General features: G+C 40.8%; 1 protein-coding gene across 1 annotated transcript; it reads right to left on the bottom strand.

Moving 5' to 3' along the window:
- Nucleotides 1-6,012: 6,012 nt before the first annotated feature.
- On the bottom strand, nucleotides 6,013-6,524 carry LOC125343483 (40S ribosomal protein S18-like). The gene has a single exon (XM_048335946.1). It carries the CDS (start codon nucleotides 6,506-6,508, stop codon nucleotides 6,050-6,052), a length of 459 nt encoding a protein of 152 aa, XP_048191903.1. The 5' UTR covers nucleotides 6,509-6,524; the 3' UTR covers nucleotides 6,013-6,049.
- Between the last annotated feature and the right edge of the window lie 7,876 nt (nucleotides 6,525-14,400).

Genomic DNA, 14,400 nt, shown 5'->3' with positions numbered 1-14,400 from the left:
TTATATTCATTATTACAGTCTGCATTATACTCAATTCTCCTTCTTTTCTGTCACCATATTCCAATTGGAAACTAATTTCTTTTAAGTGTTTGCCTTGTGTAGCTTCCAGATGAACTTTAGGCAGGACACGGCAAGAAAAAACTTATTTTGCTTCATTTTTATATGAAGAACTAGAACATGGTTGAAAAGGAAGTTCTAGGCACTGACAATTCATTCCCTTACCTGGTGCCCATAGAAGAAAATGTGAAGGTAAATGTGTGGTTATGTTGTCTTGTTTACTTCCTTTATGTCTCTGTCACCATACCATACTTTGTTCTATCTTTTTCTAGAAAAGCAGTAGTCATACAAGTTATTTCTCACTGGTGTAGTTTTTCTGTTAAGATTCAGAGGAATGACAACTTTGTTAACTTTCAGGCAATGTTCTTACTGGTTTCAGTTACGTTAAAGGAGAAAGACAATGTTTTCTTTGGAACATAATACTGTTCTTCATGTGTGGTTTGTGTGGATTGTTATGTCTTGCTCACATACATTAAGCTTTGCTATTCTGGCTCACTTTGGACATTGACCTAGGAATTTGTTCAGCAGTTTTCACAAAGATATTTTCATTTGGGTTTCAAAAGACACATGCTTGTTGCCTGCTTTGGATTCTTGATAGTGTACTGTTTTGTGTTTCTGTCTTATTTCACAACTGATCTGTATACCCAATGAAATCTCTGCTGATTTGAAATTGGAACTTAACCATGCTACAGAGTTCAGGATAAGCTCTTCACCAGCGAGACATTTTGATTACTCAAAACATCTGTGTATCGTTTGCCATCATTGGTACTGCTCAGTTTAATCTTCAGAGGATCAGGAACAACCCAAACAGTGCTCTCCACCCAGAGGAGTTTTTGGACCTGTGTCATGTTGTAAGCCAGCCATGTCTGAGACTTCGGAAGTGACACTAGTTCAGATATACTACTTGAGACTTTGTTTTGTAAATTTAAATCTTCCATGGCAAACTTATGCATTAGTGTTATTGTTCTTGTTGGTGTTTTTGTTCTTGTAAGGTGTAACTTTGACTCCTATATGTGAGTTCTCAGAACTGATGCTAATAACAATTTTTTTACAGGGTCAGATAAAAGAGATTCACCCGGGCCAAGAATGTATATTCTTAGAAAAGCAAGTGTACTTTGTAAGCGAATGTTAAATACATAAAGCAAGTACTTACTGGATGCCCATGGCTCCAGCTATGGTATTCCCGGTGTGAAGCTTCTAGAGAATGTTAGGGAACCTTGGTCTTTATTCAAGTTGTTTTGAGACAATATTTTCCCCCATTGAATGTTTCTCAGGTGTTTGAAAAATACTGTTGTCTTTTCAGATTTTTAGACCTAATAAAGAGAAATTAACTTCATAAAATGCCTTATTTTTTCTTCTTTATTGTCAAAGTGAAGTACAGAGGAGTTACATTTTCATATGTAAGGTGAGTACATTTCTTATCCAACTTGTTACCTCCTCCCTCATTTTCCCCCTCCTTCCCCCTCCCCATTTCCTTAACCCCCATGAGTTGTATAGTTGGTTTACACCAAATGGTTTTGTAAGTATTGCTGTTGCAATGGTTTGTCTTTTTATCTGTTGTCTCTCAATTTTGGTATTCCCTTTCCCTTCCCTAGTTCCAATACACATATATACATATCCAGGGTACTAAGATCTGTTACAGTGATAGTAGGGGTAAAATCACTGGAAGGGAATATGAGAGAGAGAAAAAAAAGGATACCATTTCACTTGGCATGTTGAAAATAACTACAACAATGATATACCACCTGTTTCTATAACTTGGAGTTCATTTCACTTAGTATGATCTTATGTGTTCATAAGGACATAGCTATTGAACTATTGTGATATTCTGCCAGGACTATTCTAGACATGTACTAACTATTCCCTATGAGGGAAACCATAGAGTCCATGTTTCATTGGGGTCTGTCTCACTTCACTTAGTTTTTTCCAAGGCCTTCCATTTCCTTATGAATGAGGCAGTGTCATTCTTTCTGATAGAAGCATAGAATTCCATTGTGTATATGTGCCACATTTTCTTGATCCACTCATCTACTGAGGGGCATCTGGGTTGGTTCCATATTTTAGCAATGAACAAATTGTGGTGCAATGAACATAGTTGTCCTGGTGGCTTCAGTGTGGTCTTGCTTGTAATCTTTTGGATAGATGCCCCAAAATGGGGCTGCTGGGTCGTAGGAGAGCTCTATGTTTAGCCTTCTGAGGAATCTCCATACCGTTTACCAGAGTGGTTGAACAAGTTTACATTCCCACCTTTCTTAGTGATTTTTTAAAATGAATTTTACTTGGTTGGGTTCATTCCTTGGATAAAATATGTACTTCTGAGTGAGTTAGAGGTGGGCTCTTCTGGACCTTGGATTCCTTATGAAACATCTGAGGGCCCAGGCCTTTAGGCATTCCCAAATCTTTACTGTTTGAGAAGTTCTTTAAAACACACCCACTCTTGAAAGCATTCTTATTAGGTCTGATCCATAAATAGGTATGATTATCTTTGTATAGTTTGAAACATAGCATGTACACCCACACCGTCAGCTTGTCCTTTATGGTATGTTTTCCTAACCGACCTTGGAAACCCTTTCTTCATTTTAGCAACTTTTGCCCCTCTAGAGAAAATGAGAATTATCAAGTACTCCTTCCTTTTTGGCGAAACAGTTTTTTTCCCCTTTATTTCCTCTCTTGCTTCTTGTGGCTTTGAGTGCTAAGCCAACCAGAGTTAAATTTGTTTTTAAATTCCTATTTAACTTATGGAAATTTGCATTTGAAATATTTAACAAAGAGAACAGAACAAGATGTGAAACACACACAGGCTGTCTTATATATACAGTATATAAGTATATCTGGTTAGTGTTAATCAACGTCCTACCTCCTAGGATGTTTGATTAACATCTGGTGTCTCAATTGGGAATATATTCCAGTGATTCCTTATTTGAAGAATCCTATGTTCCAGAGGGCTTCACAATAGTTAATGTGAAGTAACAATGAAAATCAGAAGTGATTTTTTTTCTTGGTGAAAGGATATTTTAATGATGATATTCAAAGCATGTGTACTCACTGGTAATTTTATGCAGGCACTTTAAGCTCTATATGCATGATGTACAAAAATATAGCCAGCCCTGCATATAAAGGTCTTATACATTCCAATCAGTGTATGTTGTAGAGGCTTGTTGCAGGAGTTTTGGCTGACCACCACTAACATGTCACATGTAAAGTGTTAGCAGAATATCTAGAAGGACAGAGACCTGAGATTTCGTTAAACTTGCAGAAAAGGTGTTTTTTGCAGAACTGGGACTTGAACTCAGGCCCTCATGCTATTACACAGGTATTTTACTGCTTTGCTATTTCTCCAACTCCTGTTTTACACTGATTATTTTGAAATAGTCTCACTTCCTGCCTAGGTTCATGCTTGTTACCTTGATCCACTTATTTTAGACTTGCCTTAGCAGTTGGGATGATTAGTGTACCACCACCTAGCTATTTATTTAGAAGAGATCTCACATGCATTCTTGGGCTAATTGGAACTGCAATCCAACCAATCACCTCTCAAGTAGTTATGATGGCAGGGATGAGCCACTGGCACTTGACTAGAAGCATGTTCTTGTGATTTCTTGCTCTCTCCCTCTGTATCACTCAATTATATCTTATATGTCAGCAAGTCCTAATGGCTCTGTCTTTGAAGTATTAACTCAAAATTTAGCTAATTTTCACCATGCCCATGGCCTTTGCTTTGGTACAAGCCACCAAGAATCACACCTAAGTGGATGACTGAAACAGCCTACCAATTGCATTCTTCTTTGATTTTCTTTAGTTTTTCTCTCCATACAGCAACCAGAATGTTCCTCTTAAGATTCATGCCATTATCAAATCTCTCCTCTACTTAAACTTCAATTGTATCCTGTCTCACTCATTAGAAAAACCAAAGTGGCTAGACAGTGGTGGCTCATGCCTGTAATCCTAGCTACACAGTGCAAGAGTCAGAGGAAGGAGACTTTCACACATTTTGAGCAGAAGAGACTTTATTAGGAGAAACAAACCACCGGCCTGCACCAGATGTAGATGTGCAGAGCAGGAACTAATGGTAGAAAGAGATTATATAGGGGAGGGTGAGATGGAGGCATGACTGTATCCTATAAAGAAGTGCCCTCAGAGCTGGGGGCACCTCTTACTATCTAAAGGAGGTATGATCAGAGTGAATAAGCAAGTGACCTCAGTGCCTTGAGGACCTCCCACTGCCACCAGGTGTGCCAGTTACCTGGGTTACACGTGCTGGGCAAGGACTTGTAGAGAGGGCCCTGTGAGGAGGGAGAACAAAAGAACAAAGGGATGGGGCCATTTTTCCCCAGTGGACCTAAGACTCAGGAGTCTGAGATCTGTGGATTGAAGTTCAAAGCCAGCCCTGGCAGGGTAGGAAAGTCTTAGAAACTATCTCCAATTAAGCACCAAAAAAGCAGGAAGTGGAGCTGAGCTCAGGTTGAGAGAACTAGCCTTGAGCAGGAACAGCACCCAGGCCCCAAGTACATGCTGTGTACTTGTGCATGTGCATGTGCCCTGTGCGCGCGCACACACACACACACACACACACACACACACACACACACACACACGAAAGAAGCCAAAGTGCTAACTCCTGCTCCCGTGATCCTAAAAGACCCCATGCTCCTTTTACCCTTATTTACTTCTTTCATTCCACACTCGTCCTCACTGGTCCTCAAGCAGTCCACACACCATCCTTTCTCAAACTTGCTGTTTTCTCTGCCTAGAATTTTTGCCCCCAGATGGATAAAGAGCTGGTTCTCTAGCTTCCTTCAGATCTTTAACCAAAAGTCATCTCAGCAAGACTCTCTGGTTACTCCATTCCAACACATATTCCTGTGTTCTCTTTGATTTTTTCTCCTCAAAATTTGCATTTGTCCCCAGGTGCTGTTGGCTCATGCCTACAATCTTAGCTACCTGGGTGGCTGAGGGCTGAGGAGTTGACTTTCAAGGCCAGCCTGTGCAGGAAAATTTGAGAGATCCTATCTAAAAAATAACCACCAAATCAAGTACCAGTGGCTCACTCTAGTCCAAGCTACATAGGAAGCTGAGATCTGAGGACTGAGGTTTGAACCCAGCCGTGCAAACAAATCCTTGAAACTTTTCTCTCTAATTAACCAGAAAAAAGCCAAAACTGGAAGCATGGCTCAAGTGGTAGACTATCAGCCAAATAAGTATGAGGCACTGAGTTCAAAACCTCAGTACTGAAAAAAAATTCTAATTGTCTAAGGATGGCCTGTGCCTGTAATCCCAGCTACTTAGGAGGCAGAGATTAGGAGGACTCTGGTTCAAGGCCAGCTAAGGAAAAAAGATCTCCATCTCAATTAGTGAGCTAGGCATAGTGACTCATGCCTGTCACTTCTGCCATATGGGAGGCATAAATAGGAGGATCACAATCTTAGCCTTGGGGAAACGTGAGACCCTATTTGTAAAATAACGAATGCAAAGGGATATGGGATGTGGCTTAATTGTTAGAAAACCTGCCAGACAAGTGTTTAAATTAGTTTAAATTCCTGGACCACCCCCCCCCCCCGCCAAAATTTTTTTCTTAGTCAGTTCTGGAGCTTGAACTCAGAAACTTCATATTCATTTGGCTTGCTTGCTCATGGCTGGTGCTATAACACTTGAGCCATAATTCCAGTCTGGTACTTTGCTGGTTAATTAAAGATGGGGAATGTAATGATCTTTTCTGCCTGGGCTAGCTTCAAACTGCCAACCTCCAGATCTCAGTGTCCAAAGTAGTTAGGATTACAGGCATGAGCCACAGGCACCTGGCTAGTAATTTTCAATAATTTAACATACTACATATTTTACTTACTTTTCCTGTTTATTTTTTCCCCCAAGAAGATACAAGCCCTGTTTCTACTTCATTCCTCACTGTCATGTTCATTGACGAGCACAGTGTCTGGCACATAGTAAACTTTTTTTTCTTCAGTATATAAACTATTAACAGAAAAGGCCTACAGACTCATTTCTTCTTGGACATACCCACAGTGCGACCACGGCATCCAGTGGTCTTGGTGTGTTGGCCTCTGACTCGAAGGCCCCAGAAGTGGCGCAGCCCCCTATGGGCTCGAATCTTCTTCAGCCGCTCCAGGTCTTCACGGAGCTTATTATCCAGACCATTGGCCAGAACCTGGCTGTATTTTCCATCCTTTACATCCTTCTGTCTGTTTAAGAACCAGTCTGGAATCTTGTACTGGCGTGGATTCTGCATAATGGTGATCACATGTTCCACCTCATCTTCTGTGAGTTCTCCAGCCCTCTTGGTGAGGTCAATGTCTGCTTTCCTCAACACTACATGAGCGTGTCTTCGCCCCACACCCTTAATGGCAGTGATGGCAAAGGCTATTTTCCGCCGCCCATCGATGTTGGTGTTGAGTACTCGCAAAATGTGCTGGAACTTCTCAGGAATCACTAAAGACATGGCAGCGGCACCAGCAGTGGCACCAGCAGCGGCGTGTAGGCCTCCTGTGGAAGAGCCATAGTAAACTTTTTTGTGCTGGTACTGGGACTTAAACTCAAGGCCTTGCACCCTCACATGACTTTTTCACTCAAGTCTGGTACTCTACCACTTGAGCCACATCTCCACTTCAGGCTTTTTCATAGTTAATTGGAGATAAAAGTCAGAGATTTTCCTATCTGGGCTGGACTTGAACCATGATTCTCAGATCTCAGCCTTCTAAGTAGATAAAATTACAGGTATGAGGCACTGGTACCCAGCATTTTTTTTTGCATGTAAAAGCAACTGACTTCATTACATCTTCAATAAAATCACTGAGTAAATTTAAATGCTGAAATATACTTTGTTGAAAAATTTTAATTTTATATATCCTTCATATTATTTGTATATTATAGTCATTTTTCAAATAACATGGTTAGATAGGTTATTTATCCATAAATTTCATTTCAGGGTTTTACAAAAGATTTGTTATAACATAATTATTGAGCTGATGGTTGACAATCAATAACTTAGAATTTTCTTCTTTCTAATCTTCCTTTTTTGTTCTTGTTAGTCATGGGTCTTGAACTCAGGGCCTGGGCACTGTGGCTCAGCGCGTTGGCTCAAGGCTAGGGCCTCAACTACTTTGAGCCACATTACCACTTCTGGTTTTCTGGTTGTCAATTGTAGATAAGCGTCTCACAGCCTTTCCTGCCTGGGCTGACTTGGAACCACGGTCCTCAGTTCTCAGCCTCTTGAGTAGCTAGGATTAGAAGTATGAGCTACCAGCAGTCTGCTCCTTCATTGTTCATTATTGTTTTGGCCTTGATGTCTTGTCTCTGCATTTCACTATGGATACCTTCAGTTTTTTTTTTTTTTTTGCCAGTCCTGAGGCTTGGACTCAGGGCCTGAGCACTGTCCCTGGCTTCTTTTTGCTCAAGGCTAGCACTCTGCCACTTGAGTCACAGCGCCACTTCTGGCCATTTTCTGTATATGTGGTGCTGGGGAATCGAACCCAGGGCTTCAAGTATAAGAGGCAAGCGCTCTTGCCACTAGGCCATATCCCCAGCCCTCAGTTTTTGTGGCTTACGGTTTCTTGAAAATTCATTTATAGTTTGTGGTATCTGTGCTTTAAGATAGCCTCTAAGCTGGGTGCTGGTGGCTCATGCCTGTAATCCTAGGTATTTGAGAGGCTGAGATCTGAGGATCATGGTTCAAAGCCAGCTTGGGCAGGAAAGTCCCTGAGATCCTTATTTCTATTTAGCCAGTAAAAAGCAGGAAGAGGGGTGTGGATCAAGTGGTATAGCACTAGCCTTGAGCAAAAAAATCCAAGTGAGAGTCTGAAGATCTTAGCTAAATCTCTAGTACTGGAACTCTCTCTCTCTCTCTCTCTCTCTCTCTCTCTCTCTCTCTCTCTCTCTCTCTCTCTCTCTCTCTCCAATAGTCACTGCTTTTGAGCATTCATAAGTTGTGGAGCCTCCTTCCTCCCCCACAACAAATAAGGTTTGCCTAGAAACAAATAGTATATTGTGGAGACTTTTGATGTTAGTTTATAAAAGACATTTATAGCTTCTGTCTGTCTTTATTTTTTATTTTTCTGGGGAAAACCTGGTACTATAAAATGAGGAGCCTTCTAGCGAGGACTATGTGGTGAGGAACCAACATCCAGCACCAATCTTCCAGCCATGTGAGGGGCTTGTAACAACCCTAGTCAATCCTTCAGACAATGACAGTTCTGGATGACATCTTGACTGCAATTTCACAAGAGACTCTAAGCCAGAACCACCAAGTTTAGGTGCCCCTAGATTCTTACTAACATAAAGTATATGAGATAATAAATACTCATTATTTTAAGCAGCCAGCCAACCTGGGGATATTTTGTGATTGAGCTTTTCATGTCTTTTGTAGACATGATCTTTGCTGAATAGCATATAAACTCTAGAGGACAGAAATCTTGTCTCTTTGATCTAATACCCCATCTTGAAGTTAAAGAACAATGCCTGGAACAAAGCAGCTACTCAATAAGCATTAGCTGAATGGAAGAATAAACTTTTGGCAATATAAATAGGAATAATGAAAAAGAAATATAGAACCAAGCCAAGTGCTAGTGGCTATAATCCTAGCTGCTTAGGAGGCTGATATATGAAGACTGTGGTTCAAAACCAACCTGGGCAGATAAGCTTGTTAGACTCCATCTCTTGAAATAATCAGTAAAAATCAGGTGTGAAAGTGTGGCTAAAGTGGTAGAAAACCAGCTTAACAAGCATGAGGCCTTGAGTTCAAGCCTCAGTACAGGTAAAAAATAAATAAGTATGGGTCTCATTATTTGTTGAGAATATGATTGTTTATGTTAAAATCTAACACAATGGGGACTGGGAATAAGGCTTAGTAGTAGAGTGCTTGCCTAGTATGCATAAATCCCTGGGTTTGATTCCTCGGTACCACATAAACAGAAAAAGCCAGAAGTGGCTCAAGTGGTAGAGTACTAGTCTTGAGCAAAAAAGAAGCTCAGGGACAATGCCCAGGCCCTGAGTTAAAGCCCCAAGACTGCAAAAAAAAATCTAACACAATTAACTGAGTTACCATTACAACCCAAATGATTCAACATAGTAGCAATATATAAAGCAACATCTAAAAGAATAAAGGTTTTTATATCTCAGCATTAATCTTCCATAAAGTAAAATTGATAAAAATCCCAGTCACAATATCTCCCACGATTATAAATTTTATTTAGAACAAGTCTAGCAATAAATGTACAATTCCTGTATAAAATGTAAAACTATTGAAGGACATAAGCAAATATTTGAATGAAGTGATAGATTTGTTATACTCTAGTATAGTAAAACTCAGTATTGTAAAGATGTCAACTACTGTTTAAAATCTATAAATTTAGCCCCAATAAAAACCCAAATGGCACTTTTTTTTTTGTCAATTGTGGGACTTGAACTCAGGGTCTGGAAGCTGTCCTCGAGCCTCTTTGTGCTCTAGGCAAATGCTCTACCACCTGAGTCACAGTGCAACTTCTGGTTTTTGAGTGGTTAATTGGAGATAAGTGTCTCACAGGGACTTTTCTGCCTGGGCTGGCTTTGAACAGCAATCCTCAAATCTTAGCCTCCTGAGTAGCTAGGATTAGAGACACAAGCTACCCACATCTGGCTCTGTTATTTTTTTTTATAGAGTCTAGCAACTTGATTCTAAAAAAAAATCACTCTGAAAAGAATAGCTGTAAGAATAGCTGAGACCATTTTGAAAAAACTAATGGGAGGAGACTTGCCCTACTAGATGTCAAAACCAAGCACAGTGATGTAGTGATTAAAATGTGGTAAAGGATAGAAGAGAGACTTGACAAGTGTGACTACACCAAAATACAAAGTTTCTGCACTCAGAAAAAAAAAACTCAGAGGCAGCACCCAAATGCTGAGTTCAAGCCCCAGGACCAGCACAAAAAATACAAATATAAATATAACACATCTAGAAGACAAACACATAAAAACAGAAATACCTTATAATAGTTAACGACCACCAAATTACCTAAGAATTTTTTTTAATGAGTTGAATATTTGATTTTTTTTTGCCAGTCCTGGGGCTTGAACTCAGGGTCTGAGCACTGTCTCTGGCTTCTTTTTGCTTAAGGCTAGCACTCTACCGCTTGAGCCACAGAGCCACATCTGGCTTTTTATATATATGTGGTGCTGAGGGATCGAACCCAGGGCTTCAGGTATGTGAGGCAAGCACTCTACCACTAGGCCAGATTCCAGCCCCAAGTTGAATATTTGAAAGTGATCATGGCAGATTTGTTTTGGACTGTTGGCAGTGAAGAAACAAATTTTGTCTTATGTTTTTTGAAATAGAATATTTCAGTGCAGTTATAGAATCATAACAAAATTGAATAGAAAGCATAAGATTTCCTATATTGCTCAGTTGCCATGCACTGATGCCTTACACCTCTAATCCTAGATACTCAGGAGGATGAGATCTGAGGATAATGACTCAAAGTCAGTCCAGGCAGGAATTCTCTTCAATTAACCAGTAAAAAGCTGGAAATGGAGCTATGGCTTAAGTGGTACAGTGCTTGCCTTGACCAAAAAAGCCCAGGCAGAGTGCTCAGGCACTGAGTTCTGCCCCAGGACCAGCACACACAAAAGAAAGCCAAACCAAAAAAAATGGGAAATACACGTGTGTGTGTGTGTGCATGCACACGCGTGCGTGTATAAAACCACTAAAAATATGGCCAAAAGATTACAACAAATTAGAAGCATGTAGCCAAGGACAGTGTGCAGCCTGGGTTAGAACAGCAGAAGTAAGCATCATAGCTAGTGAAAGAGCTCTGCAAAGATTGAAAAAACAGCAGAGACCATCATACTAGCCAGAAATTGGTGAGGGAGATCTAGGGGAAAAGACAGACACAATGTCCTTCCCCATAACCCTACTAGTCTATATCTATATACTTGTATAAGGCAGTACACTTGCTTAGGGAAGACCAGAGAAAGCTCTAGATATCTACCTATCTTAGGCTGAATGTGAAATGCTTAACACAGAGAAAATACAAGCCTGGGAAGGCTTGCTGTGCTTGAATTTTGAGTATAGTCCCCAAACAGCATTCAAGCAGATAGTGGATGTCTTATTGGCTTAACATATTTAAGCACGACTTCTTACCCATCATAGGCTGATCATTATGGTCCAGTGGTAACTCTAGTCTTTAATAATAAAACCAATAATAACAATAATAATAAAAACTAAAACCTGAGTAGCCTTCTCAGTTATACACTCACTGCAGGAGAGAAAGACTCTACAAAATGAGACTAAGCATGTCAGTTAATGAACAAACAACTGTGCAGAATCCAGAGTTTGTATAATACATTATATAAAATATCCTGTTTGTATTTGCTGTACTAGGGTTTGAACTCAGGACCTCACACTTGGTAGGCAGGTTATCACTTGAGCCACATTATTGCCCTCATTGTCCTAAAATACCCCCCCCCCTGCTTTTTTTTAAAAAAAGAAACCGGAAACTTGCCAGGCTCTGATGGCTCATGCTTTTAATCCTAGCTGTTAAGAAGGCCAAGGTTGGGCTGGGGATATAGCCTAGTGGCAAGAGTGCCTGCCTCGGATACACGAGGCCCTAGGTTCGATTCCCCAGCACCACATATACAGAAAACGGCCAGAAGCGGCGCTGTGGCTCAAGTGGCAGAGTGCTAGCCTTGAGCGGGAAGAAGCCAGGGACAGTGCTCAGGCCCTGAGTCCAAGGCCCAGGACTGGCAAAAAAAAAAAAAAAAGAAGGCCAAGGTATGAGGATCAAGATTCAAAGCCAGTTTAGGGAAAGAAGGCCATGAGATTCTTACTTCTAACCAGCAAAACACCAAAAGTGGAACTTAGGCTCAAGCTGGCAAAGCACCAATCTTGAGCAAAAACCTAAGGCAACAGAAACCAAAGCCTGAGATAAAGTCCTACTACTAGCCCAACAACAAACAGGAAAATGGTAATTATACACAGAAGAAAACACCAAGCAACAGAAAGTATCAGAGAAGATCCCAATGGTGGTGCAGGAGGTAAAGCCTTCAAAGTAGCAATTTTTATTATGATCAAAGTTCTAGTAGAACTCACACTTAAAGAATGAGAAGAAAATATAGCAGCCATGTCTCATCAACTAGGAAACATAAAAATTAATAAATCCTATGAAAAAGAAACAACTGGAGTTGAAAACTATTATATCTGAACTGAAAATTTTATAACAGTCAACAGCAAATCTGAGCTGACAGAAGGAAGAATTATTAGACTTGGAGATAGATCAATACAGATCATACACTCTGAAAAACACAGACTAAAAGATGAAGATAAGTAAATAGAGCCTTAGAATAACATGGGACATCATTAAGGACAACAATACATATATAATATGAGTTTCAGAAAAGAGAGAAGATGGCTTCAAAAATATTTGAAAAGCTCTAAAATTGTCAAATTAGATGAGAAAGCATTACACATCCAAGAAGCTCAGTGAACTCCAAACACTATAATACAAAAAGAGATCAGTACCTGAACACATCACAAACTGTCATAAAAGATAATGAAAATGAGTCAATGTGGAAAGTATGGAGAGAAATGACTCATGTGCAAGAGACTTTTGACAATATTGTTAATTTCTCACCAGAAACCACAAAGGCTGACATATTCAAATTATCAAAAGAAAAAAAAATCACAACAAATAACCCTGTCAAGCTAAAATCCTATAGCATAAAAAAGTCTTTCAAAATGAAAGAGATCCAGGCACTGGTGGCTCACACCTGGAATCCTAGCTACTCAGAAGGCTGAGTTCTGAGGATCTCAGTTCAAAGCCAGCCTGGGTAGTGAGACTCATCTCCAATTAACCACCAGAAAAAAAAACCAGAAGTGCTGCTGTGGCTCAAAGTGGTAGAGTGCTAGCCTTGAGCAAAAAGAAGCCAGGGACAGTGGCACAGGCCCCAAGTTTACCCCCAACAATCACAGCAAAAAACAGAGAGAGAGGGAGAGAGAGAGAGAGAGAGACAGAGAGAGAGAGAGACAGAGAGAGAGAGAGAGGGAGGGAGGGAGGGAGGGAGGGAGGGAGGGAGGGAGGGAGGGAAAGAAGGAGGGAGAGATTTCCTCCATTTAGGACCTACATCTTAAAGCTTCTATCACCTCCCAAAATAGTACCAGCCTCTGGGGACCAAGCCTTCCACACATGAGCCTGTGGAGGACATTTTATATTCAAACTATAATAATCACCGAATACAGCACTGGTGGCTCATGCCTCTAATCCTAGCTACTAAGGAGGCTGATGGGGCTGGGAGTCTGGCCTAGTGGCAAGAGTGCTTTCCTTGTATACATGAAGCCCTAGGTTTGATTCCTCAGCACCATATATATATATATATGGCCAGAAGTGGCACTGTGGCTCAAGTTGGCAAAGTTCTGGCCTTGAGCAAAAAGAAGCCAGGGACAGTGCTCGGGCCCTGAGTTCAAGCCCCAGGACTGGCAAAAACAACAACAAACAAAAGAGAGACCAAAAGAGAGGAGGCTGAAATCTCAGGATGGAAGTTCAAAGACAGTCCAGGCAAGAAAGTCCCTGAGACTCTAAACTCCAATTAACCAGCAAAACAGCCAGAAAGTGGTGCCATTGCTCAAGTGGTAGAGTACTAAGTACTAGACTTGTGCAGAGAAGCTCAGAGACAGCACTTAGGCCCTGCCTTAGGACAGGCCATGCACGTGTGCATGCACACACACACACACACACACACACACACACACACACACACATACCACCAAGTATAATTCCTCACAAAACGTTGATCTTGTCTTGTTTTCATTTTATTTTTAAAAATTGTGCTGGTCCTAGTGCTAGAACTTAGAGCCTGGGTGCTATCCTAAGCTTTTTTTCTTTTCTTTTCTTTTCTGCTCAAAGCTAGCACTGAACCACTTAAGCCACAGCTCTACTTCCAGCTCTTTTGAATGGTTAATTGTAAATAAGAGTCTCAAGGACTTCTACCCCCAGTTTGCGTCAAACCATAATTCTCAGCTTTCAGCCTCCTGAGTAGCAAGGATTACAGCTGGAAGCCAATGGCATCTGGCATACTTAAAAAATAATAATGTCTAACCGAGTGCGTGTGTGTGTGCGTGTGTGTGGGTGTGGGTATGTGTTTGTGTGTATACGTGCCAGTACCAGGACTTGAACTCAGAGCCATGCAATCTTGCTCAGTTTTTACACCCAAGGCTAGTGCTCTAGCTCTACAACTTGCAGCTTTGGGGTGGTTAATTGGAAATAAAGGCCTCATGTCTGGGATGGCTTTGAACCATGATCCTCAGATCTAACTCTCCTGACTAACTAGGAATATAGGCATGAGTTACCAGTGCCCAGAAAACTGTTG

This window comes from Perognathus longimembris, chromosome 28 (assembly GCF_023159225.1).
Source record: "Perognathus longimembris pacificus isolate PPM17 chromosome 28, ASM2315922v1, whole genome shotgun sequence".
Taxonomy (NCBI): domain Eukaryota; kingdom Metazoa; phylum Chordata; class Mammalia; order Rodentia; family Heteromyidae; genus Perognathus; species Perognathus longimembris.
This window is presented reverse-complemented; position numbering and strand designations above follow the sequence as displayed.